At 39.6% G+C, this 24,276-nt stretch overlaps 1 protein-coding gene across 1 annotated transcript in view; it reads right to left on the reverse strand.

Moving 5' to 3' along the window:
- LOC149461208 (uncharacterized) overlaps nt 1-24,276 on the reverse strand; it is a 329,662-nt gene that overhangs the window by 152,584 nt on the left and 152,802 nt on the right. The window contains exons 84-101 of the mRNA XM_089678641.1: nt 24,031-24,074; nt 23,822-23,927; nt 23,108-23,203; nt 20,191-20,289; nt 19,132-19,154; nt 18,245-18,350; nt 15,711-15,754; nt 15,502-15,607; nt 14,788-14,883; nt 11,871-11,969; nt 10,812-10,834; nt 9,925-10,030; nt 7,391-7,434; nt 7,182-7,287; nt 6,471-6,566; nt 3,556-3,654; nt 2,497-2,519; nt 1,610-1,715 (exon numbers count right to left, since the gene is read on the reverse strand). Coding sequence (XP_089534767.1) covers nt 1,610-1,715; nt 2,497-2,519; nt 3,556-3,654; nt 6,471-6,566; nt 7,182-7,287; nt 7,391-7,434; nt 9,925-10,030; nt 10,812-10,834; nt 11,871-11,969; nt 14,788-14,883; nt 15,502-15,607; nt 15,711-15,754; nt 18,245-18,350; nt 19,132-19,154; nt 20,191-20,289; nt 23,108-23,203; nt 23,822-23,927; nt 24,031-24,074 — 1,422 coding nt within the window. The remainder of the gene's footprint in view (nt 1-1,609; nt 1,716-2,496; nt 2,520-3,555; nt 3,655-6,470; nt 6,567-7,181; nt 7,288-7,390; nt 7,435-9,924; nt 10,031-10,811; nt 10,835-11,870; nt 11,970-14,787; nt 14,884-15,501; nt 15,608-15,710; nt 15,755-18,244; nt 18,351-19,131; nt 19,155-20,190; nt 20,290-23,107; nt 23,204-23,821; nt 23,928-24,030; nt 24,075-24,276) is intronic.

Below are 24,276 nucleotides of genomic sequence, written 5' to 3' on the forward strand. Positions count from 1 at the left end.
TCTAGTTTTGTTAAAGGCACATCTGTGCTTAAACCTTACTCCTACTGATCACCAGGGGCGGACTGACCATTCGTGCACTCGGGCACTGCCCGAGGGCCCAGGGTCAGTAGGCCCCATGATCCCCTACTGCCCAGGGGCACCATGAGTTGTCAGTCCGCCCCTGCTGACCACTGACCTAATCCCCAACACTCTATTGATACCCGGAGATACAGATTTACACTTATGATGCTAAAATCTCAGTGCGCAACACTACTGATGGAACATTTGATTACTTTATATGCTATTCTATCAGTTTGCTTGTCGGCACATAAAAAATAAACTTACCGTCACAGGAGGAGGAGGAGGAGGAGCCTGGAAAAAACAATAACAACATAAGATGCCAGTGCATACCAGTACATACACAAATAGGTGTCAGTGCATTTTTTTTTTATTCAAGCTGTGTAAGTAGCTTGAATCTGACCTGAAATAAACCTGTTGCAGTGCCTGTACAGAAAAGGAGCCAGCTAAAAGACAAGTGCCATTCTAATAGGAGGAGAGATCAGAGTGACAGAGACATTAGCTCATAAGTCTGATGCTTCTCCTTTCACTGTTCCATCAGAGGCTTGAGGTGAGGAAAAATCTGCAAGTGTTATGGAACTGCAGCAGATACATTTCACATGTCCTGCCCTGTCAGTCGTGGCTGTGCTATGTGGCTGAGCCATGAAGATGTAACGAGAGCATGGTCAAAAATAAATATCCTTTAGCAGGTAATAAAAGCTCCCATAAATGTATTTCATCTGTTTGTTTATCTGCTTGCCTGGAGTTTAGAGCTGAATGATGATTTGCAAAATGCAGCCATTGGTTGCAGCAATCATCTTTTAGCCATAGCAGGTCAGGCAGGTGCTATGGGGTCCAGCAGCACAGAAGAATCAGGGCATCCGCCTGAATAATGTTTTATACAGGTACCAACAGCAGTCGGCATATACTCTATGTTTGAGATGTACGTACAGTTCTCAGTTTTTACAATGGATTAATACAAGTCTCAAGGATACAGTTTAGGGAGTCATGAGACCCGAAGTGGTTATGCAGTGGGGCTTGATTACACATCATTATATTTGTCAAACAAAGCTTTACCTGCATTTTATCAATTCCACATGAACTTACAAAATCAGCCTGATAGTCCACTGAATTTATACTACAATCAGATTTTACACATTCTACCTTTTTTTGTACTTACGGGAGTTGTTGGTATAGGAACTGAAAAATAAAAAGAGGAACATGTGATTACCATCTAGCCTAACTCAGCAAGCAACTTACAACTGTGTACAGCATATACAGTATATAAACAGCAGTGGAATATCAACATCCAAATAACACAACAGATTGCTTCAATCAGACAATGCAAAATTGAACAGTGCAGTGACCAGTAGCCACCAGTCAGATGGTAAATCAAATGACAGATAGATGCAAATCTTATGGTTTGCAGCCTTCCCTTGATCTTCAAATACTTTTTCACACTCTCTTACTTTGTTATTTCCATCTACTTGCTGTCACATGTGTTTTGTATTGTATAGCTTTTCTTTGAAATGAAAGAATGCAACAAAGTCACATAATGAAGGTCAGCACTTACTGCAGGAGAATGTCTGGCAGCAAGGGTCATCAGTTGGAGTTTGAATCTTATACTCATTGTCTTCACAAGTGGGTTCAGGAGCGCAGGTCACGTGGCTACATGGAGGCTACAATATAGAGAGAGGTGTACTATTAGAATGGTCATAGGGACATGTTATGGAGTACAATTATCATTACTAGGCCTGCTTAGGAAAAGACTTGTTTGCCTCATTCTAATGTCAGAGTAGGTCTGTGATGGAAACATTTTAGCTTCAGCTTTAGTGCTATTGAAAGCTGCAGTGCAACATGGAAGCTCTATAAGGCCTCACACAGACAGGACATTTCAAAGACGCAAACATTTAGGTGCATTTAAAGGCGTCAAGCGCTTGGGCATTAATGAATTTCATTGGCCAGAATAATTATACATTATTATTCTGGCCATTTAAATGAATTAAAGCTGAAGCGCTAAACGCGCCTGGCGTCAACACGCGTTTAGGCAGGTTTAAATACATTTAGATGCCTTTGCTCGCGTCTTTTTCCTGCCAAAACGCTGCTGCTCCTGGACGCATAGGCCCTGGGTTTTTTTTTTTCCTTCTGATAAACACTACTGCTATTAAAGCTTTTAAGAGGCTATGGGCAACGTAATAACCACTTTTCAATGATAATTACAATATACTACTTTTTCCAGAGTATCGACTAATCTCTGAAATCCCAAGGACATCGATTAGATAAGCAGTCCATGACACCTATTTTCAGCTTTATAATGGCCATATGAAAAAGTGGTGCCAGAAACTATAGTGGCCTTCCATTGGAAAACACCCTAAAAACAAGTGCTGATGTCCATCCAAAACTGAAGTATGAGCTTTGGGTGAACTTGGCTATAAAGTGTTTTAATTGGTGAAAACTTACAGGAGGTGGAGGTGGTGGAGGTGCTGAAAAAGAAAAGAAAATACACAAAACAGCATTAGAAAATGTTATAAAGCAAATGGTCATGTAGCACAACAACCAATCACAATTCATTTTTCAGTGATCTGGTTTAAGGAAACTAACATCTAATGTGTTGTTATGGGGGTTACTCTGCTTTGCCCTCTCTAACTGAATTAAGGTCACAAGAGATTTCTGGCAGAGGACAAAAGAGCAGCTTGAGCTTATTGACAGAAGATCTTTTTTTTTCACACTCGCACACTCCAAGGCATGAATGATTACACCTATGGCCATCAAGGCAAAATATCTTCTCTTTTGAGCTCCTGGCTATGCTCCCGCCACTGACTTCTGCTGCCTTCTCCTTTTTCCTTTTTATTTTATAATTTATTATTTTAGAATTTTACAATTATAACCAGAGCAGATGGGTGCACCTGGAAATGCTGGGAAAGCACTGCTGGAGTAGAAGAAGTATTAATTTATTAAGTGTACTATTCAATCTACAAGAATTCTGAGAGAAAATCAACTGAAACCGAAGGCAAAGATGCCAAAGAATAACGCCCCCCCCTCCATCATCCCCAACTCAGTACCTAATAATGAAATGAGGGAACAAAATAGTTTCCAGTAAGACACAAAACGATTCTAACAAAACACGATCTAAAAACTCTATTATTAATCCAGTTAACTGATGTTTTTTAACTGTCCCATTGCCATGACGATCACTTTGGTGTGTGAGCAGAGGTAGCAGAAGAAGTGATTGCTGCATAACTCATAGTCTGGGGGCCAGATGAGACCTGCTCATTTCATTCTCCCTCACTGCAGCAGTCCAGGCATCACCAAGCTTTATTGGCTGGACACTCACAAGACTATTATACTGTGAAGCACTGGTACTCATATAAGGTATAGTTAATATTTTTCAGCTTACGATAATGATCAAATTAGAATTTGCATTAGAAAAAATAAATCTGTATTATGAATACTTTCTATGGGTAGCAAATACAGGCCTGCTGCAAAGTTCCCCCACTCTCTTGCTATAAAGACACTTACGACACTGATGTTCAGGACAGCACTGTGTTTCGGGGTCTCCAAGCAGCAGTGGTGGCCTGTTATCATCGCATGTGGGAATATCGCATAGATCTTGACATTCTGCATATAAAGAATAGACAACACCTTAAACAGCAAGCATGTATTCAATGAACAAGAAATTGTATTTTCTGAAATGAATGATAACATATAGACAGACAAGTTATGCTGACATGAACTCTCACACACAGCACTGATGAAAGCTAACTAGTCTGAAATGGAGATAGGCAGTTTGGATTAATTCGATATATGATTGTACAGTTGGCCCAGCTTCATAAACAATGATTGGAATAAACACTTTTTTTTGAGGGGGTGGAAGGATTTGCGATAAAAGCAAATCACCTTTGTAAAGAAAGCTCTGCTATGCTTTACGGTAAAATGAAAACTGTCAATTAACTAAAAAGCTTTGGAATTCATTTTTTTTAAACTTTTATACATTGTTACCTAACAATACATTTCTTTGCACAATTCAACTTACGGCAGATAATGACTGGACAGCAGCGAGCGCCAGAAGGAGCTTCCATTACAACTGGGGTGGCACCTGTCATCTCACAGGACACAGGAGCACAGAGTATATCCGTGCATGATGGCTTTTGGAAACAGAAAAGCAATCGTGTGTAAGTGCATACATAAATGTGTAAAACCATCAAGCATAAAGAAAATGTCTTGGTTATGGATGTAAGCATAGTCCAACCAAAAGTATTATTATCTTCTACCTAGTTTCATTATTTCATTAGGATTCATTATTAAAGTTCTGGTGACCTGGGGGCCCCAAGGGATTCCCTTAATTTGCAGGGATTTCCTCTCCCTCCTCATTTGGGCTATCGGACGGGAAGTGAAGGCAAATCTCCCCAATTGGACACAGCTGGCAAAAAAAAAAAACGGGTTATAACCCTTCCTTACTGCTTATCCAAAATGAAAAAAAATTGGTTATAGTTCTACTTTAAGGTCCTTTGCCTATTCTTGCCTTTTTGGGGCGGGGGGGCACAGCTTCTAGAGTACAGGAACATGTACAGGGAAATATATATAGTATGTAGACTGTTATTGCTGACCTCTTCAATACTTTCTAAATCAGTGGAACCTGAATGCATCAAACAAAGCACAGACTATGGAGTTGTGTCAGTGGCTCCATAAGGCTCCACCAGATAAGCAGGGATGACAGGTAACTAGCATTTTCTGAAGGAGAGCTCCTTATTGCCAGTCTATGTATTTCTCTCAATGTATCTTCTACTTGACTTGAGCTCCAGAGTCCACACTGCTCTCCTAGACCATTAAAACATTATAAAGGCTATAGGCTATAAAGATAACAACTAGTATAACTTACTGGAGGTGGAGGTGGAGTGGGTGGGTTCTATGGATGAACAAAATGAAAAATGTCAGATACAGCTAAAAGCATGTTAAAATGCAGTCGTGTTTTCTCAGTGTAATTCTATATGGATAAGGTCCAGTCAAATGTACTCATTGCATTTACATGCTCTGTTTATACTGATTGTGATCTATTTTTTTTTTGTCTCAATATTTTAGCCAACAAGAATTGCAGATGGAAAGCAAATATATATGGGGAATGTAAATAAATATAATTTGGGGAATATATTGCTGATATTGATAACAGCAATAACAACAACAACAATAAAAATAATTATAATACGCTTTACTATGATATGCAATAAAAAAAATCATTAAATTAGCAAAACTAAAAAGATGCTTCATGTGGGAAGAATAATAATTAATGACTTACGGTAAAGGGTGGAGGTGGTTGGGGTGTTGTTGGCGGTGCTAAAATGTAAAGAGAAAAACATCAGCTCTAGATACTTTTATGCAGAGTTTTTTTTAACTCAGAGAATAGGAGAAGGAAACCCCTCCTACCAAGTCACCCCTGTCTCTGTCCCTTGGGTCCACCCCCTGCCCACCTCCCAATACCGCCACTTTTAGAGAATACAGAAACAAGTATCATTTTGTTGTGCTAAGCAACTTGTATGGAATTTGTGAAAAACAATAAAAGCATTAAAATAGATCCCCTGCAGACTGCAAATATAGATGCCCCCTAGCAACAATAGATCATCCAGTAACAATAGATCCCCCAGAAACAAAAGATTCCAACAAAAACAGATTTCCCAGCAATCAGCATCAGTAGACCCTCCTGCAGCCAGCATCAATAAATCTCTCCATCTACAGTAGGTCCCTCCCAGCAACAATTAATCTCCCAGCAACACAAGACCCCACAGAAACAATAGGTTCCCTGCCAGCAACAATACATCTCCCCGGTATCAATAGACGCTAACAAAAAAATAGATCCTCTACGGCGACATGGATTGCCCAGCAGCCAGCATCAATAGACCCCAGTGTGTATTCGACCCCCAGCCCCGCCCCTCCTTCCTTCTCACTGGTTGTGACTGATGGTCTATCTGCTGAGACCGACCCAACTCATAAATATTCAAATACATTCTCATGAGAAACCCTACAATCACGATTATTCATTGTCAGTAATTGACTAATAGCATGTCTAAATACTAAAATCCTGGGAAAGAAAGGACTGGAAAAATGTAAACTGTAGCATTCCCAGCACCTCTTAGTCAAGTCTTTTTCTGTTGGTACTATATTGCAGACATTCATGTACAAAGTCATTCATTGCATGACTTAGACCTGAACCCTAAACCACAGATATTCAATGGTAGCCACAGAGAGGTGCTGATTTTTGTTAATTACTCTGTATGTAAATGACTGAAGTATGAGCACCCATTAGCAGTGCTTGTTTTCACACTGTAGAGTTGTTCTTTCTCTGATATTGCTGAGGGGTTTTTGAAGGGGACAGTCTAGATGCAAATGGCCTTTGATTGAGAGGTCTTCTTTAGGTGTGGAAAATGTATAGAATTACTTACGACATTCATATATTGGACAACATTCTGCCACCAAGTTAAAGTTCACAATTAGATCGGCACCATCACAAAAAGGAGCTGGTGGGCATGGGTCACACTCTGTAAAACAAAACACATATTTATTCATTTATTCCGTTTTATCAGACAGTCATTTGGAGAGTGAAGGCTAAGCTAAGCCCGAAAGATTTACCTTCATTACATACAGAAAGATGCATCATTTGATTGGCCAAAAAGAACCTTTAATTGCCCCTCGTGTGCAATCTTTCAGGAATTTAAATAAAACATCTGCATTTTGCTTGCACGTGAAAAAGGTTATTCATGTGAACACAGCCTCACCTCATTAACTGAGTTAATATTATCTTTGCTGTGTATTGTTTACGTCAAAACTACAGAGAAACTTTGCTGTACAACAACCACCCAGAAGAATGAATTATCCCCATCTCTCTGCCTCCTTGCCTGCTCTTCACACAGGGCACTAGAGAGTTTAAATCATAGAGAAGGAGTCTGAAGGCAAACACCTTCTTCTCTGCTCTTTCCCACAGTGAGCAGTGTCATTGGTGCATCCATTGGACTTTCGCTTTTTAATATAAAACCGCATTTAAATAATAAAAGTGGATAAAAAAAATCAGTTTTGAAAATATATCGATTCACAAACTTTAAATCATTACAGTTTCCTTGTCATTTGCTCCAAAAAGAGTCCACAATCACACTTACGACATTCATATGCTAGACAGCAAGGGTCCGTGGTGTCAACCTCGACTGCTCTTTCTCCGTTCCGTAAGCAGGAAGGCACATTGCATGTGACACCATGACATTTATGCTGGAAAAGATGGAAAGAATAAATATTGGTTGTTACACATAACTGTTAGCATTTCACCCAGTATAAATAGGTAAGATATTACTTAAGTCAGAACGGTACTTACAGGTGTATTCACTGGAGGAGTAGGTGGTGGCGGTGGTGGAGGTACTGTAGAAAATGATACATTTCACATTAAACAGGAAACTATACTACTACTACTATTATTACTCGTGTGAGCTTGCTGCAAAGCTGTCCTATGGCATCTGTGGAGTTGGAATTCCTTAGCACAAATGCAATGTTCACTGCCGTTTTACTTTCTGGTACTGGAGTCCTGTTGACAGGAAACTCCACCATCTTTTCACTATGTCCTTCCACCTTTTATCCAGCTGTGTCATGACGGATGCAAAAAGCTGCACCATCACTTTACACATTGAAAGAAAAAGTATGAGGACATTTCCGGCTAAAAAGGCAGTAGCTTTCATGGGGTATGTAAATGACAGCATTGCTAAACATATATAAAACCTTTTTTAATTCAAACATATCTTGAGATTTGTATACTTCCTGTAGTGTAAGCAATTGACATCATTTTTATGATCACTAAAAAGAAATGTTCCAGCAATGTACTTACTACATGTGTATGTGGGACAGCAAGGATCATCATCGTTTGACGTCTCTACTATTATTTCACCATCTCTACAGTCTGCTGGTAGGCATCCGCTGCTGTCACAAGGCTGTAGGAAGTGACAGGAAGATCACTTTCATTGGACAATCAATATATACAATAGATAGGAGAACATTTATTCCCAGGTTAGCAATGTGTTTTGGTACTGAGGAGGTTATAAATATAATAGGAGAAGTCCCATACAAATCTCTGAGGGTTTACTGTACAAGCATGGCCAGTACTGAAGAGAATTACTGCTGCAGGACTTTAAACATTAGAAGTGACCGCGGCTATGCTATTAAGTTCAGTAAACAGCAGAGGAAGGAGATTTTAGTGTAGATTAGTTAATGAAGGCTACATGGGGGAAGGGGGTTGGGGGGGGAGAGGGTCTAGATTTGTTAAAGGCACATCTGTGCTTAAACCTTACTCCTACTGACCACCAGGGGCAGACTGACCATTCGTACACTCGGGCACTGCCCGAGGGCCCAGGGTCAGTAGGCCCCATGATCCCCTACTGCCCAGGGGCACCATGAGTTGTCAGTCCGCCCCTGCTGACCACTGACCTAATCCCCAACACTCTATTGATACCCGGAGATACAGATTTACACTTATGATGCTAAAATCTCAGTGCGCAACACTACTGATGGAACATTTGATTACTTTATATGCTATTCTATCAGTTTGCTTGTCGGCACATAAAAAATAAACTTACCGTCACAGGAGGAGGAGGAGGAGGAGCCTGGAAAAAACAATAACAACATAAGATGCCAGTGCATACCAGTACATACACAAATAGGTGTCAGTGCTTTCTTTTTTAATTCAAGCTGTGTAAGTAGCTTGAATCTGACCTGAAATAAACCTGTTGCAGTGCCTGTACAGAAAAGGAGCCAGCTAAAAGACAAGTGCCATTCTAATAGGAGGAGAGATCAGAGTGACAGAGACATTAGCTCATAAGTCTGATGCTTCTCCTTTCACTGTTCCATCAGAGGCTTGAGGTGAGGAAAAATCTGCAAGTGTTATGGAACTGCAGCAGATACATTTCACATGTCCTGCCCTGTCAGTCGTGGCTGTGCTATGTGGCTGAGCCATGAAGATGTAACGAGAGCATGGTCAAAAATAAATATCCTTTAGCAGGTAATAAAAGCTCCCATAAATGTATTTCATCTGTTTGTTTATCTGCTTGCCTGGAGTTTAGAGCTGAATGATGATTTGCAAAATGCAGCCATTGGTTGCAGCAATCATCTTTTAGAAATAGCAGGTCAGGCAGGTGCTATGGGGTCCAGCAGCACAGAAGAATCAGGGCATCCGCCTGAATAATGTTTTATACAGGTACCAACAGCAGTCGGCATATACTCTATGTTTGAGATGTACGTACAGTTCTCAGTTTTTACAATGGATTAATACAAGTCTCAAGGATACAGTTTAGGGAGTCATGAGACCCGAAGTGGTTATGCAGTGGGGCTTGATTACACATCATTATATTTGTCAAACAAAGCTTTACCTGCATTTTATCAATTCCACATGAACTTACAAAATCAGCCTGATAGTCCACTGAATTTATACTACAATCAGATTTTACACATTCTACCTTTTTTTGTACTTACGGGAGTTGTTGGTATAGGAACTGAAAAATAAAAAGAGGAACATGTGATTACCATCTAGCCTAACTCAGCAAGCAACTTACAACTGTGTACAGCATATACAGTATATAAACAGCAGTGGAATATCAACATCCAAATAACACAACAGATTGCTTCAATCAGACAATGCAAAATTGAACAGTGCAGTGACCAGTAGCCACCAGTCAGATGGTAAATCAAATGACAGATAGATGCAAATCTTATGGTTTGCAGCCTTCCCTTGATCTTCAAATACTTTTTCACACTCTCTTACTTTGTTATTTCCATCTACTTGCTGTCACATGTGTTTTGTATTGTATAGCTTTTCTTTGAAATGAAAGAATGCAACAAAGTCACATAATGAAGGTCAGCACTTACTGCAGGAGAATGTCTGGCAGCAAGGGTCATCAGTTGGAGTTTGAATCTTATACTCATTGTCTTCACAAGTGGGTTCAGGAGCGCAGGTCACGTGGCTACATGGAGGCTACAATTTAGAGAGAGGTGTACTATTAGAATGGTCATAGGGACATGTTATGGAGTACAATTATCATTACTAGGCCTGCTTAGGAAAAGACTTGTTTGCCTCATTCTAATGTCAGAGTAGGTCTGTGATGGAAACATTTTAGCTTCAGCTTTAGTGCTATTGAAAGCTGCAGTGCAACATGGAAGCTCTATAAGGCCTCACACAGACAGGACATTTCAAAGACGCAAACATTTAGGTGCATTTAAAGGCGTCAAGCGCTTGGGCATTAATGAATTTCATTGGCCAGAATAATTATACATTATTATTCTGGCCATTTAAATGAATTAAAGCTGAAGCGCTAAACGCGCCTGGCGTCAACACGCGTTTAGGCAGGTTTAAATACATTTAGATGCCTTTGCTCGCGTCTTTTTCCTGCCAAAACGCTGCTGCTCCTGGACGCATAGGCCCTGGGTTTTTTTTTTTCCTTCTGATAAACACTACTGCTATTAAAGCTTTTAAGAGGCTATGGGCAACGTAATAACCACTTTTCAATGATAATTACAATATACTACTTTTTCCAGAGTATCGACTAATCTCTGAAATCCCAAGGACATCGATTAGATAAGCAGTCCATGACACCTATTTTCAGCTTTATAATGGCCATATGAAAAAGTGGTGCCAGAAACTATAGTGGCCTTCCATTGGAAAACACCCTAAAAACAAGTGCTGATGTCCATCCAAAACTGAAGTATGAGCTTTGGGTGAACTTGGCTATAAAGTGTTTTAATTGGTGAAAACTTACAGGAGGTGGAGGTGGTGGAGGTGCTGAAAAAGAAAAGAAAATACACAAAACAGCATTAGAAAATGTTATAAAGCAAATGGTCATGTAGCACAACAACCAATCACAATTCATTTTTCAGTGATCTGGTTTAAGGAAACTAACATCTAATGTGTTGTTATGGGGGTTACTCTGCTTTGCCCTCTCTAACTGAATTAAGGTCACAAGAGATTTCTGGCAGAGGACAAAAGAGCAGCTTGAGCTTATTGACAGAAGATCTTTTTTTTTCACACTCGCACACTCCAAGGCATGAATGATTACACCTATGGCCATCAAGGCAAAATATCTTCTCTTTTGAGCTCCTGGCTATGCTCCCGCCACTGACTTCTGCTGCCTTCTCCTTTTTCCTTTTTATTTTATAATTTATTATTTTAGAATTTTACAATTATAACCAGAGCAGATGGGTGCACCTGGAAATGCTGGGAAAGCACTGCTGGAGTAGAAGAAGTATTAATTTATTAAGTGTACTATTCAATCTACAAGAATTCTGAGAGAAAATCAACTGAAACCGAAGGCAAAGATGCCAAAGAATAACGCCCCCCCCTCCATCATCCCCAACTCAGTACCTAATAATGAAATGAGGGAACAAAATAGTTTCCAGTAAGACAAAAAACGATTCTAACAAAACACGATCTAAAAACTCTATTATTAATCCAGTTAACTGATGTTTTTTAACTGTCCCATTGCCATGACGATCACTTTGGTGTGTGAGCAGAGGTAGCAGAAGAAGTGATTGCTGCATAACTCATAGTCTGGGGGCCAGATGAGACCTGCTCATTTCATTCTCCCTCACTGCAGCAGTCCAGGCATCACCAAGCTTTATTGGCTGGACACTCACAAGACTATTATACTGTGAAGCACTGGTACTCATATAAGGTATAGTTAATATTTTTCAGCTTACAATAATGATCAAATTAGAATTTGCATTAGAAAAAATAAATCTGTATTATGAATACTTTCTATGGGTAGCAAATACAGGCCTGCTGCAAAGTTCCCCCACTCTCTTGCTATAAAGACACTTACGACACTGATGTTCAGGACAGCACTGTGTTTCGGGGTCTCCAAGCAGCAGTGGTGGCCTGTTATCATCGCATGTGGGAATATCGCATAGATCTTGACATTCTGCATATAAAGAATAGACAACACCTTAAACAGCAAGCATGTATTCAATGAACAAGAAATTGTATTTTCTGAAATGAATGATAACATATAGACAGACAAGTTATGCTGACATGAACTCTCATACACAGCACTGATGAAAGCTAACTAGTCTGAAATGGAGATAGGCAGTTTGGATTAATTCGATATATGATTGTACAGTTGGCCCAGCTTCATAAACAATGATTGGAATAAACACTTTTTTTTGAGGGGGTGGAAGGATTTGCGATAAAAGCAAATCACCTTTGTAAAGAAAGCTCTGCTATGCTTTACGGTAAAATGAAAACTGTCAATTAACTAAAAAGCTTTGGAATTCATATTTTTTAAACTTTTATACATTGTTACCTAACAATACATTTCTTTGCACAATTCAACTTACGGCAGATAATGACTGGACAGCAGCGAGCGCCAGAAGGAGCTTCCATTACCACTGGGGTGGCACCTGTCATCTCACAGGACACAGGAGCACAGAGTATATCCGTGCATGATGGCTTTTGGAAACAGAAAAGCAATCGTGTGTAAGTGCATACATAAATGTGTAAAACCATCAAGCATAAAGAAAATGTCTTGGTTATGGATGTAAGCATAGTCCAACCAAAAGTATTATTATCTTCTACCTAGTTTCATTATTTCATTAGGATTCATTATTAAAGTTCTGGTGACCTGGGGGCCCCAAGGGATTCCCTTAATTTGCAGGGATTTCGTCTCCCTCCTTATTTGGGCTATCGGACGGGAAGTGAATGCAAATCTCCCCAATTGGACACAGCTGGCAAAAAAACGAACAGGGGTTATAACCCTTCCTTACTGCTTATCCAAAATGAAAAAAAAATTGGTTATAGTTCTACTTTAAGGTCCTTTGCCTATTCTTGCCTTTTTGGGGAAGGGGGGGCACAGCTTCTAGAGTACAGGAACATGTACAGGGAAATATATATAGTATGTAGACTGTTATTGCTGACCTCTTCAATACTTTCTAAATCAGTGGAACCTGAATGCATCAAACAAAGCACAGACTATGGAGTTGTGTCAGTGGCTCCATAAGGCTCCACTAGATAAGCAGGGATGACAGGTAACTAGCATTTTCTGAAGGAGAGCTCCTTATTGCCAGTCTATGTATTTCTCTCAATGTATCTTCTACTTGACTTGAGCTCCAGAGTCCACACTGCTCTCCTAGACCATTAAAACATTATAAAGGCTATAGGCTATAAAGATAACAACTAGTATAACTTACTGGAGGTGGAGGTGGAGTGGGTGGGTTCTATGGATGAACAAAATGAAAAATGTCAGATACAGCTAAAAGCATGTTAAAATGCAGTCGTGTTTTCTCAGTGTAATTCTATATGGATAAGGTCCAGTCAAATGTACTCATTGCATTTACATGCTCTGTTTATACTGATTGTGATCTATTTTTTTTTGTCTCAATATTTTAGCCAACAAGAATTGCAGATGGAAAGCAAATATATATGGGGAATGTAAATAAATATAATTTGGGGAATATATTACTAATATTGATAACAGCAATAACAACAACAACAATAAAAATAATTATAATACTCTTTACTATGATATGCAATAAAAAAAATCATAAAATTAGCAAAATTAAAAAGATGCTTCATGTGGGAAGAATAATAATTAATGACTTACGGTAAAGGGTGGAGGTGGTTGGGGTGTTGTTGGCGGTGCTAAAATGTAAAGAGAAAAACATCAGCTCTAGATACTTTTATGCAGAGTTTTTTTAACTCAGAGAATAGGAGAAGGAAACCCCTCCTACCAAGTCACCCCTGTCTCTGTCCCTTGGGTCCACCCCCTGCCCACCTCCCAATTCCGCCACTTTTAGAGAATACAGAAACAAGTATCATTTTGTTGTGCTAAGCAACTTGTATGGAATTTGTTAAAAACAATAAAAGCATTAAAAGAGATCCCCTGCAGACTGCAAATATAGATGCCCCCTAGCAACAATAGATCATCCAGTAACAATAGATCCCCCAGAAACAAAAGATTCCAACAACAACAGATTTCCCAGCAATCAGCATCAGTAGACCCTCCTGCAGCCAGCATCAATAAATCTCTCCATCTACAGTAGGTCCTTCCCAGCAACAATTAATCTCCCAGCAACACAAGACCCCACAGAAACAATAGGTTCCCTGCCAGCAACAATACATCTCCCCGGTATCAATAGACGCTAACAAAAAAATAGATCCTCTACGGCAACATGGATTGCCCAGCAGCCAGCATCAATAGTCCCCAGTGTGTATTCGACCCCCAGCCCCGCCCCTCCTTCCTTCTCACTGGTTGTGACTGACGGTCTATCTGCTGAGACCGACCCAACTCATGAATATTCAAATACATTCTCATGAGAAACCCTACAATCACAATTATTCATTGTCAGTAATTGACTAATAGCATGTCTCAATACTAAAATCCTGGGAAAGAAAGGACTGGAAAAATGTAAACTGTAGCATTCCCAGCACCTCTTAGTCAAGTCTTTTTCTGTTGGTACTATATTGCAGACATTCATGTACAAAGTCATTTATTGCATGACTTAGACCTGAACCCTAAAACAACAGATATTCAATGGTAGCCACAGAGAGGTGCTGATTTTTGTTAATTACTCTGTATGTAAATGACTGAAGTATGAGCACCCATTAGCAGTGCTTGTTTTCACACTGTAGAGTTGTTCTTTCTCTGATATTGCTGAGGGGTTTTTGAAGGGGACAGTCTAGATGCAAATGGCCTTTGATTGAGAGGTCTTCTTTAGGTGTGGAAAATGTATAGAATTACTTACCACATTCATATATTGGACAACATTCTGCCTCCAAGTTAAAGTTCACAATTAGATCGGCACCATCACAAAAAGGAGCTGGTGGGCATGGGTCACACTCTGTAAAACAAAACACATATTTATTCATTTATTCCGTTTTATCAGACAGTCATTTGGAGAGTGAAGGCTAAGCTAAGCCCGAAAGATTTACCTTCATTACATACAGAAAGATGCATCATTTGATTGGCCAAAAAGAACCTTTAATTGCCCCTCGTGTGCAATCTTTCAGGAAGTTAAATAAAACATCTGCATTTTGCTTGCACGTGAAAAAGGTTATTCATGTGAACACAGCCTCACCTCATTAACTGAGTTAATATTATCTTTGCTGTGTATTGTTTACGTCAAAACTACAGAGAAACTTTGCTGTACAACAACCACCCAGAAGAATGAATTATCCCCATCTCTCTGCCTCCTTGCCTGCTCTTCACACAGGGCACTAGAGAGTTTAAATCATAGACAAGGAGTCTGAAGGCAAACACCTTCTTCTCTGCTCTTTCCCACAGTGAGCAGTGTCATTGGTGCATCCTGGATTGGACTTTCGCTTTTTAATATAAAACCGCATTTAAATAATAAAAGTGGATAAAAAAAATCAGTTTTGAAAATATATCGATTCACAAACTTTAAATCATTACAGTTTCCTTGTCATTTGCTCCAAAAAGAGTCCACAATCACACTTACGACATTCATATGCTAGACAGCAAGGGTCCGTGGTGTCAACCTCGACTGCTCTTTCTCCGTTCCGTAAGCAGGAAGGCACATTGCATGTGACACCATGACATTTATGCTGGAAAAGATGGAAAGAATAAATATTGGTTGTTACACATAACTGTTAGCATTTCACCCAGTATAAATAGGTAAGATATTACTTAAGTCAGAACGGTACTTACAGGTGTATTCACTGGAGGAGTAGGTGGTGGCGGTGGTGGAGGTACTGTAGAAAATGATACATTTCACATTAAACAGGAAACTATACTACTACTACTATTATTACTCGTGTGAGCTTGCTGCAAAGCTGTCCTATGGCATCTGTGGAGTTGGAATTCCTTAGCACAAATGCAATGTTCACTGCCGTTTTACTTTCTGGTACTGGAGTCCTGTTGACAGGAAACTCCACCATCTTTTCACTATGTCCTTCCACCTTTTATCCAGCTGTGTCATGACGGATGCAAAAAGCTGCACCATCACTTTACACATTGAAAGAAAAAGTATGAGGACATTTCCGGCTAAAAAGGCAGTAGCTTTCTTGGGGTATGTAAATGACAGCATTGCTAAACATATATAAAACCTTTTTTAATTCAAACATATCTTGAGATTTTTATACTTCCTGTAGTGTAAGCAATTTACATCATTTTTATGATCACTAAAAAGAAATGTTCCAGCAATGTACTTACTACATGTGTATGTGGGACAGCAAGGATTATCATCGTTTGACGTCTCTACTATTATTTCACCATCTCTACAGTCTGCTGGTAGGCATCCGCTGCTGTCACAAGGCTGTAGGAAGTGACAGGAAGATCACTTTCATTGGACAATCAATATATACAATAGATAGGAGAACATTTATTCCCAGGTTAGCAATGTGTTTTGGTACTGAGGAGGTTATAAATATAATAGGAGAAGTCCCATACAAATCTCTGAGGGTTTACTGTACAAGCATGGCCAGTACTGAAGAGAATTACTGCTGCAGGACTTTAAACATTAGAAGTGACCGCGGCTATGCTATTAAGTTCAGTAAACAGCAGAGGAAGGAGATTTTAGTGTAGATTAGTTAATGAAGGCTACATGGGGGAAGGGGGTTGGGGGGGAGGGGGTCTAGTTTTGTTAAAGGCACATCTGTGCTTAAACCTTACTCCTACTGATCACCAGGGGTGGACTGACCATTCGTACACTCGGGCACTGCCCGAGGGCCCAGGGTCAGTAGGCCCCATGATCCCCTACTGCCCAGGGGCACCATGAGTTGTCAGTCCGCCCTTGCTGACCACTGACCTAATCCCCAACACTCTATTGATACCCGGAGATACAGATTTACACTTATGATGCTAAAATCTCAGTGCGCAACACTACTGATGGAACATTTGATTACTTTATATGCTATTCTATCAGTTTGCTTGTCGGCACATAAAAAATAAACTTACCGTCACAGGAGGAGGAGGAGGAGGAGCCTGGAAAAAACAATAACAACATAAGATGCCAGTGCATACCAGTACATACACAAATAGGTGTCAGTGCTTTTTTTTTTTATTCAAGCTGTGTAAGTAGCTTGAATCTGACCTGAAATAAACCTGTTGCAGTGCCTGTACAGAAAAGGAGCCAGCTAAAAGACAAGTGCCATTCTAATAGGAGGAGAGATCAGAGTGACAGAGACATTAGCTCATAAGTCTGATGCTTCTCCTTTCACTGTTCCATCAGAGGCTTGAGGTGAGGAAAAATCTGCAAGTGTTATGGAACTGCAGCAGATACATTTCACATGTCCTGCCCTGTCAGTCGTGGCTGTGCTATGTGGCTGAGCCATGAAGATGTAACGAGAGCATGGTCAAAAATAAATATCCTTTAGCAGGTAATAAAAGCTCCCATAAATGTATTTCATCTGTTTGTTTAATCTGCTTGCCTGGAGTTTAGAGCTGAATGATGATTTGCAAAATGCAGCCATTGGTTGCAGCAATCATCTTTTAGCCATAGCAGGTCAGGCAGGTGCTATGGGGTCCAGCAGCACAGAAGAATCAGGGCATCCGCCTGAATAATGTTTTATACAGGTACCAACAGCAGTCGGCATATACTCTATGTTTGAGATGTACGTACAGTTCTCAGTTTTTACAATGGATTAATACAAGTCTCAAGGATACAGTTTAGGGAGTCATGAGACCCGAAGTGGTTATGCAGTGGGGCTTGATTACACATCATTATATTTGTCAAACAAAGCTTTACCTGCATTTTATCAATTCCACATGAACTTACAAAATCAGCCTGATAGTCCACTGAATTTATACTACAATCAGATTTTACACATTCTACCTTTTTTTGTACTTACGGGAGTTGTTGGTATAGGAACTGAAAAATAAAAAGAGGAACATGTGATTACCATCTAGCCTAACTCAGCAAGCAACTTACAACTGTGTACAGACTATACAGTATATAAACAGCAGTGGAATATCAACATCCAAATAACACAACAGATTTCTTCAATCAGACAATGTAAAATTGAACAGTGCAGTGACCAGTAGCCACCAGTCAGATGGTAAATCAAATGACAGATAGATGCAAATCTTATGGTTTGCAGCCTTCCCTTGATCTTCAAATACTTTTTCACACTCTCTTACTTTGTTATTTCCATCTACTTGCTGTCACATGTGTTTTGTATTGTATAGCTTTTCTTTGAAATGAAAGAATGCAACAAAGTCACATAATGAAGGTCAGAACTTACTGCAGGAGAATGTCTGGCAGCAAGGGTCATCAGTTGGAGTTTGAATCTTATACTCATTGTCTTCACAAGTGGGTTCAGGAGCGCAGGTCACGTGGCTACATGGAGGCTACAATATAGAGAGAGGTGTACTATTAGAATGGTCATAGGGACATGTTATGGAGTACAATTATCATTACTAGGCCTGCTTAGGAAAAGACTTGTTTGCCTCATTCTAATGTCAGAGTAGGTCTGTGATGGAAACATTTTAGCTTCAGCTTTAGTGCTATTGAAAGCTGCAGTGCAACATGGAAGCTCTATAAGGCCTCACACAGACAGGACATTTCAAAGACGCAAACATTTAGGTGCATTTAAAGGCGTCAAGCGCTTGGGCATTAATGAATTTCATTGGCCAGAATAATTATACATTATTATTCTGGCCATTTAAATGAATTAAAGCTGAAGCGCTAAACGCGCCTGGCGTCAACACGCGTTTAGGCAGGTTTAAATACATTTAGATGCCTTTGCTCGCGTCTTTTTCCTGCCAAAACGCTGCTGCTCCTGGACGCATAGGCCCTGGGTTTTTTTTTTTCCTTCTGATAAACACTACTGCTATTAAAGCTTTTAAGAGGCTATGGGCAACGTAATAACCACTTTTCAATGATAATTACAATATACTACTTTTTCCAGAGTATCGACTAATCTCTGAAATCCCAAGGACATCGATTAGATAAGCAGTCCATGACACCTATTTTCAGCTTTATAATGGCCATATGAAAAAGTGGTGCCAGAAACTATAGTGGCCTTCCATTGGAAAACACCCTAAAAACAAGTGCTGATGTCCATCCAAAACTGAAGTATGAGCTTTGGGTGAACTTGGCTATAAAGTGTTTTAATTGGTGAAAACTTACAGGAGGTGGAGGTGGTGGAGGTGCTGAAAAAGAAAAGAAAATACACAAAACAGCATTAGAAAATGTTATAAAGCAAATGGTCATGTAGCACAACAACCAATCACAATTCATTTTTCAGTGATCTGGTTTAAGGAAACTAACATCTAATGTGTTGTTATGGGGGTTACTCTGCTTTGCCCTCTCTAACTGAATTAAGGTCACAAGAGATTTCTGGCAGAGGACAAAAGAGCAGCTTGAGCTTATTGACAGAAGATCTTTTTTTTTCACACTCGCACACTCCAAGGCATGAATGATTACACCTATGGCCATCAAGGCAAAATATCTTCTCTTTTGAGCTCCTGGCTATGCTCCCGCCACTGACTTCTGCTGCCTTCTCCTTTTTCCTTTTTATTTTATAATTTATTATTTTAGAATTTTACAATTATAACCAGAGCAGATGGGTGCACCTGGAAATGCTGGGAAAGCACTGCTGGAGTAGAAGAAGTATTAATTTATTAAGTGTACTATTCAATCTACAAGAATTCTGAGAGAAAATCAACTGAAACCGAAGGCAAAGATGCCAAAGAATAACGCCCCCCCCTCCATCATCCCCAACTCAGTACCTAATAATGAAATGAGGGAACAAAATAGTTTCCAGTAAGACAAAAAACGATTCTAACAAAACACGATCTAAAAACTCTATTATTAATCCAGTTAACTGATGTTTTTTAACTGTCCCATTGCCATGACGATCACTTTGGTGTGTGAGCAGAGGTAGCAGAAGAAGTGATTGCTGCATAACTCATAGTCTGGGGGCCAGATGAGACCTGCTCATTTCATTCTCCCTCACTGCAGCAGTCCAGGCATCACCAAGCTTTATTGGCTGGACACTCACAAGACTATTATACTGTGAAGCACTGGTACTCATATAAGGTATAGTTAATATTTTTCAGCTTACAATAATGATCAAATTAGAATTTGCATTAGAAAAAATAAATCTGTATTATGAATACTTTCTATGGGTAGCAAATACAGGCCTGCTGCAAAGTTCCCCCACTCTCTTGCTATAAAGACACTTACGACACTGATGTTCAGGACAGCACTGTGTTTCGGGGTCTCCAAGCAGCAGTGGTGGCCTGTTATCATCGCATGTGGGAATATCGCATAGATCTTGACATTCTGCATATAAAGAATAGACAACACCTTAAACAGCAAGCATGTATTCAATGAACAAGAAATTGTATTTTCTGAAATGAATGATAACATATAGACAGACAAGTTATGCTGACATGAACTCTCATACACAGCACTGATGAAAGCTAACTAGTCTGAAATGGAGATAGGCAGTTTGGATTAATTCGATATATGATTGTACAGTTGGCCAAGCTTCATAAACAATGATTGGAATAAACACTTTTTTTTGAGGGGGTGGAAGGATTTGCGATAAAAGCAAATCACCTTTGTAAAGAAAGCTCTGCTATGCTTTACGGTAAAATGAAAACTGTCAATTAACTAAAAAGCTTTGGAATTCATATTTTTAAAACTTTTTTACATTGTTACCTAACAATACATTTCTTTGCACAATTCAACTTACGGCAGATAATGACTGGACAGCAGCGAGCGCCAGAAGGAGCTTCCATTACCACTGGGGTGGCACCTGTCATCTCACAGGACACAGGAGCACAGAGTATATCCGTGCATGATGGCTTTTGGAAACAGAAAAGCAATCGTGTGTAAGTGCATACATAAATGTGTAAAACCATCAAGCATAAAGAAAATGTCTTGGTTATGGATGTAAGCATAGTCCAACCAAAAGTATTATTATCTTCTACCTAGTTTCATTATTTCATTAGGATTCATTATTAAAGTTCTGGTGACCTGGGGGCCCCAAGGGATTCCCTTAATTTGCAGGGATTTCGTCTCCCTCCTTATTTGGGCTATCGGACGGGAAGTGAATGCAAATCTCCCCAATTGGACACAGCTGGCAAAAAAACGAACAGGGGTTATAACCCTTCCTTACTGCTTATCCAAAATGAAAAAAAAATTGGTTATAGTTCTACTTTAAGGTCCTTTGCCTATTCTTGCCTTTTTGGGGAAGGGGGGGCACAGCTTCTAGAGTACAGGAACATGTACAGGGAAATATATATAGTATGTAGACTGTTATTGCTGACCTCTTCAATACTTTCTAAATCAGTGGAACCTGAATGCATCAAACAAAGCACAGACTATGGAGTTGTGTCAGTGGCTCCATAAGGCTCCACTAGATAAGCAGGGATGACAGGTAACTAGCATTTTCTGAAGGAGAGCTCCTTATTGCCAGTCTATGTATTTCTCTCAATGTATCTTCTACTTGACTTGAGCTCCAGAGTCCACACTGCTCTCCTAGACCATTAAAACATTATAAAGGCTATAGGCTATAAAGATAACAACTAGTATAACTTACTGGAGGTGGAGGTGGAGTGGGTGGGTTCTATGGATGAACAAAATGAAAAATGTCAGATACAGCTAAAAGCATGTTAAAATGCAGTCGTGTTTTCTCAGTGTAATTCTATATGGATAAGGTCCAGTCAAATGTACTCATTGCATTTACATGCTCTGTTTATACTGATTGTGATCTATTTTTTTTTGTCTCAATATTTTAGCCAACAAGAATTGCAGATGGAAAGCAAATATATATGGGGAATGTAAATAAATATAATTTGGGGAATATATTACTAATATTGATAACAGCAATAACAACAACAACAATAAAAATAATTATAATACTCTTTACTATGATATGCAATAAAAAAAATCATAAAATTAGCAAAATTAAAAAGATGCTTCATGTGGGAAGAATAATAATTAATGACTTACGGTAAAGGGTGGAGGTGGTTGGGGTGTTGTTGGCGGTGCTAAAATGTAAAGAGAAAAACATCAGCTCTAGATACTTTTATGCAGAGTTTTTTTAACTCAGAGAATAGGAGAAGGAAACCCCTCCTACCAAGTCACCCCTGTCTCTGTCCCTTGGGTCCACCCCCTGCCCACCTCCCAATTCCGCCACTTTTAGAGAATACAGAAACAAGTATCATTTTGTTGTGCTAAGCAACTTGTATGGAATTTGTTAAAAACAATAAAAGCATTAAAAGAGATCCCCTGCAGACTGCAAATATAGATGCCCCCTAGCAACAATAGATCATCCAGTAACAATAGATCCCCCAGAAACAAAAGATTCCAACAACAACAGATTTCCCAGCAATCAGCATCAGTAGACCCTCCTGCAGCCAGCATCAATAAATCTCTCCATCTACAGTAGGTCCTTCCCAGCAACAATTAATCTCCCAGCAACACAAGACCCCACAGAAACAATAGGTTCCCTGCCAGCAACAATACATCTCCCCGGTATCAATAGACGCTAACAAAAAAATAGATCCTCTACGGCAACATGGATTGCCCAGCAGCCAGCATCAATAGTCCCCAGTGTGTATTCGACCCCCAGCCCCGCCCCTCCTTCCTTCTCACTGGTTGTGACTGACGGTCTATCTGCTGAGACCGACCCAACTCATGAATATTCAAATACATTCTCATGAGAAACCCTACAATCACAATTATTCATTGTCAGTAATTGACTAATAGCATGTCTCAATACTAAAATCCTGGGAAAGAAAGGACTGGAAAAATGTAAACTGTAGCATTCCCAGCACCTCTTAGTCAAGTCTTTTTCTGTTGGTACTATATTGCAGACATTCATGTACAAAGTCATTTATTGCATGACTTAGACCTGAACCCTAAAACAACAGATATTCAATGGTAGCCACAGAGAGGTGCTGATTTTTGTTAATTACTCTGTATGTAAATGACTGAAGTATGAGCACCCATTAGCAGTGCTTGTTTTCACACTGTAGAGTTGTTCTTTCTCTGATATTGCTGAGGGGTTTTTGAAGGGGACAGTCTAGATGCAAATGGTCTTTGTTTGAGAGGTCTTCTTTAGGTGTGGAAAATGTATAGAATTACTTACCACATTCATATATTGGACAACATTCTGCCTCCAAGTTAAAGTTCACAATTAGATCGGCACCATCACAAAAAGGAGCTGGTGGGCATGGGTCACACTCTGTAAAACAAAACACATATTTATTCATTTATTCCGTTTTATCAGACAGTCATTTGGAGAGTGAAGGCTAAGCTAAGCCCGAAAGATTTACCTTCATTACATACAGAAAGATGCATCATTTGATTGGCCAAAAAGAACCTTTAATTGCCCCTCGTGTGCAATCTTTCAGGAAGTTAAATAAAACATCTGCATTTTGCTTGCACGTGAAAAAGGTTATTCATGTGAACACAGCCTCACCTCATTAACTGAGTTAATATTATCTTTGCTGTGTATTGTTTACGTCAAAACTACAGAGAAACTTTGCTGTACAACAACCACCCAGAAGAATGAATTATCCCCATCTCTCTGCCTCCTTGCCTGCTCTTCACACAGGGCACTAGAGAGTTTAAATCATAGACAAGGAGTCTGAAGGCAAACACCTTCTTCTCTGCTCTTTCCCACAGTGAGCAGTGTCATTGGTGCATCCTGGATTGGACTTTCGCTTTTTAATATAAAACCGCATTTAAATAATAAAAGTGGATAAAAAAAATCAGTTTTGAAAATATATCGATTCACAAACTTTAAATCATTACAGTTTCCTTGTCATTTGCTCCAAAAAGAGTCCACAATCACACTTACGACATTCATATGCTAGACAGCAAGGGTCCGTGGTGTCAACCTCGACTGCTCTTTCTCCGTTCCGTAAGCAGGAAGGCACATTGCATGTGACACCATGACATTTATGCTGGAAAAGATGGAAAGAATAAATATTGGTTGTTACACATAACTGTTAGCATTTCACCCAGTATAAATAGGTAAGATATTACTTAAGTCAGAACGGTACTTACAGGTGTATTCACTGGAGGAGTAGGTGGTGGCGGTGGTGGAGGTACTGTAGAAAATGATACATTTCACATTAAACAGGAAACTATACTACTACTACTATTATTACTCGTGTGAGCTTGCTGCAAAGCTGTCCTATGGCATCTGTGGAGTTGGAATTCCTTAGCACAAATGCAATGTTCACTGCCGTTTTACTTTCTGGTACTGGAGTCCTGTTGACAGGAAACTCCACCATCTTTTCACTATGTCCT

The sequence above is a fragment of the Staurois parvus genome, unplaced genomic scaffold (genome assembly GCF_062004578.1).
Source record: "Staurois parvus isolate SC_StPar_1 unplaced genomic scaffold, SC_StPar_1.0 ptg000207l, whole genome shotgun sequence".
Taxonomy (NCBI): Eukaryota; Metazoa; Chordata; class Amphibia; order Anura; family Ranidae; genus Staurois; species Staurois parvus.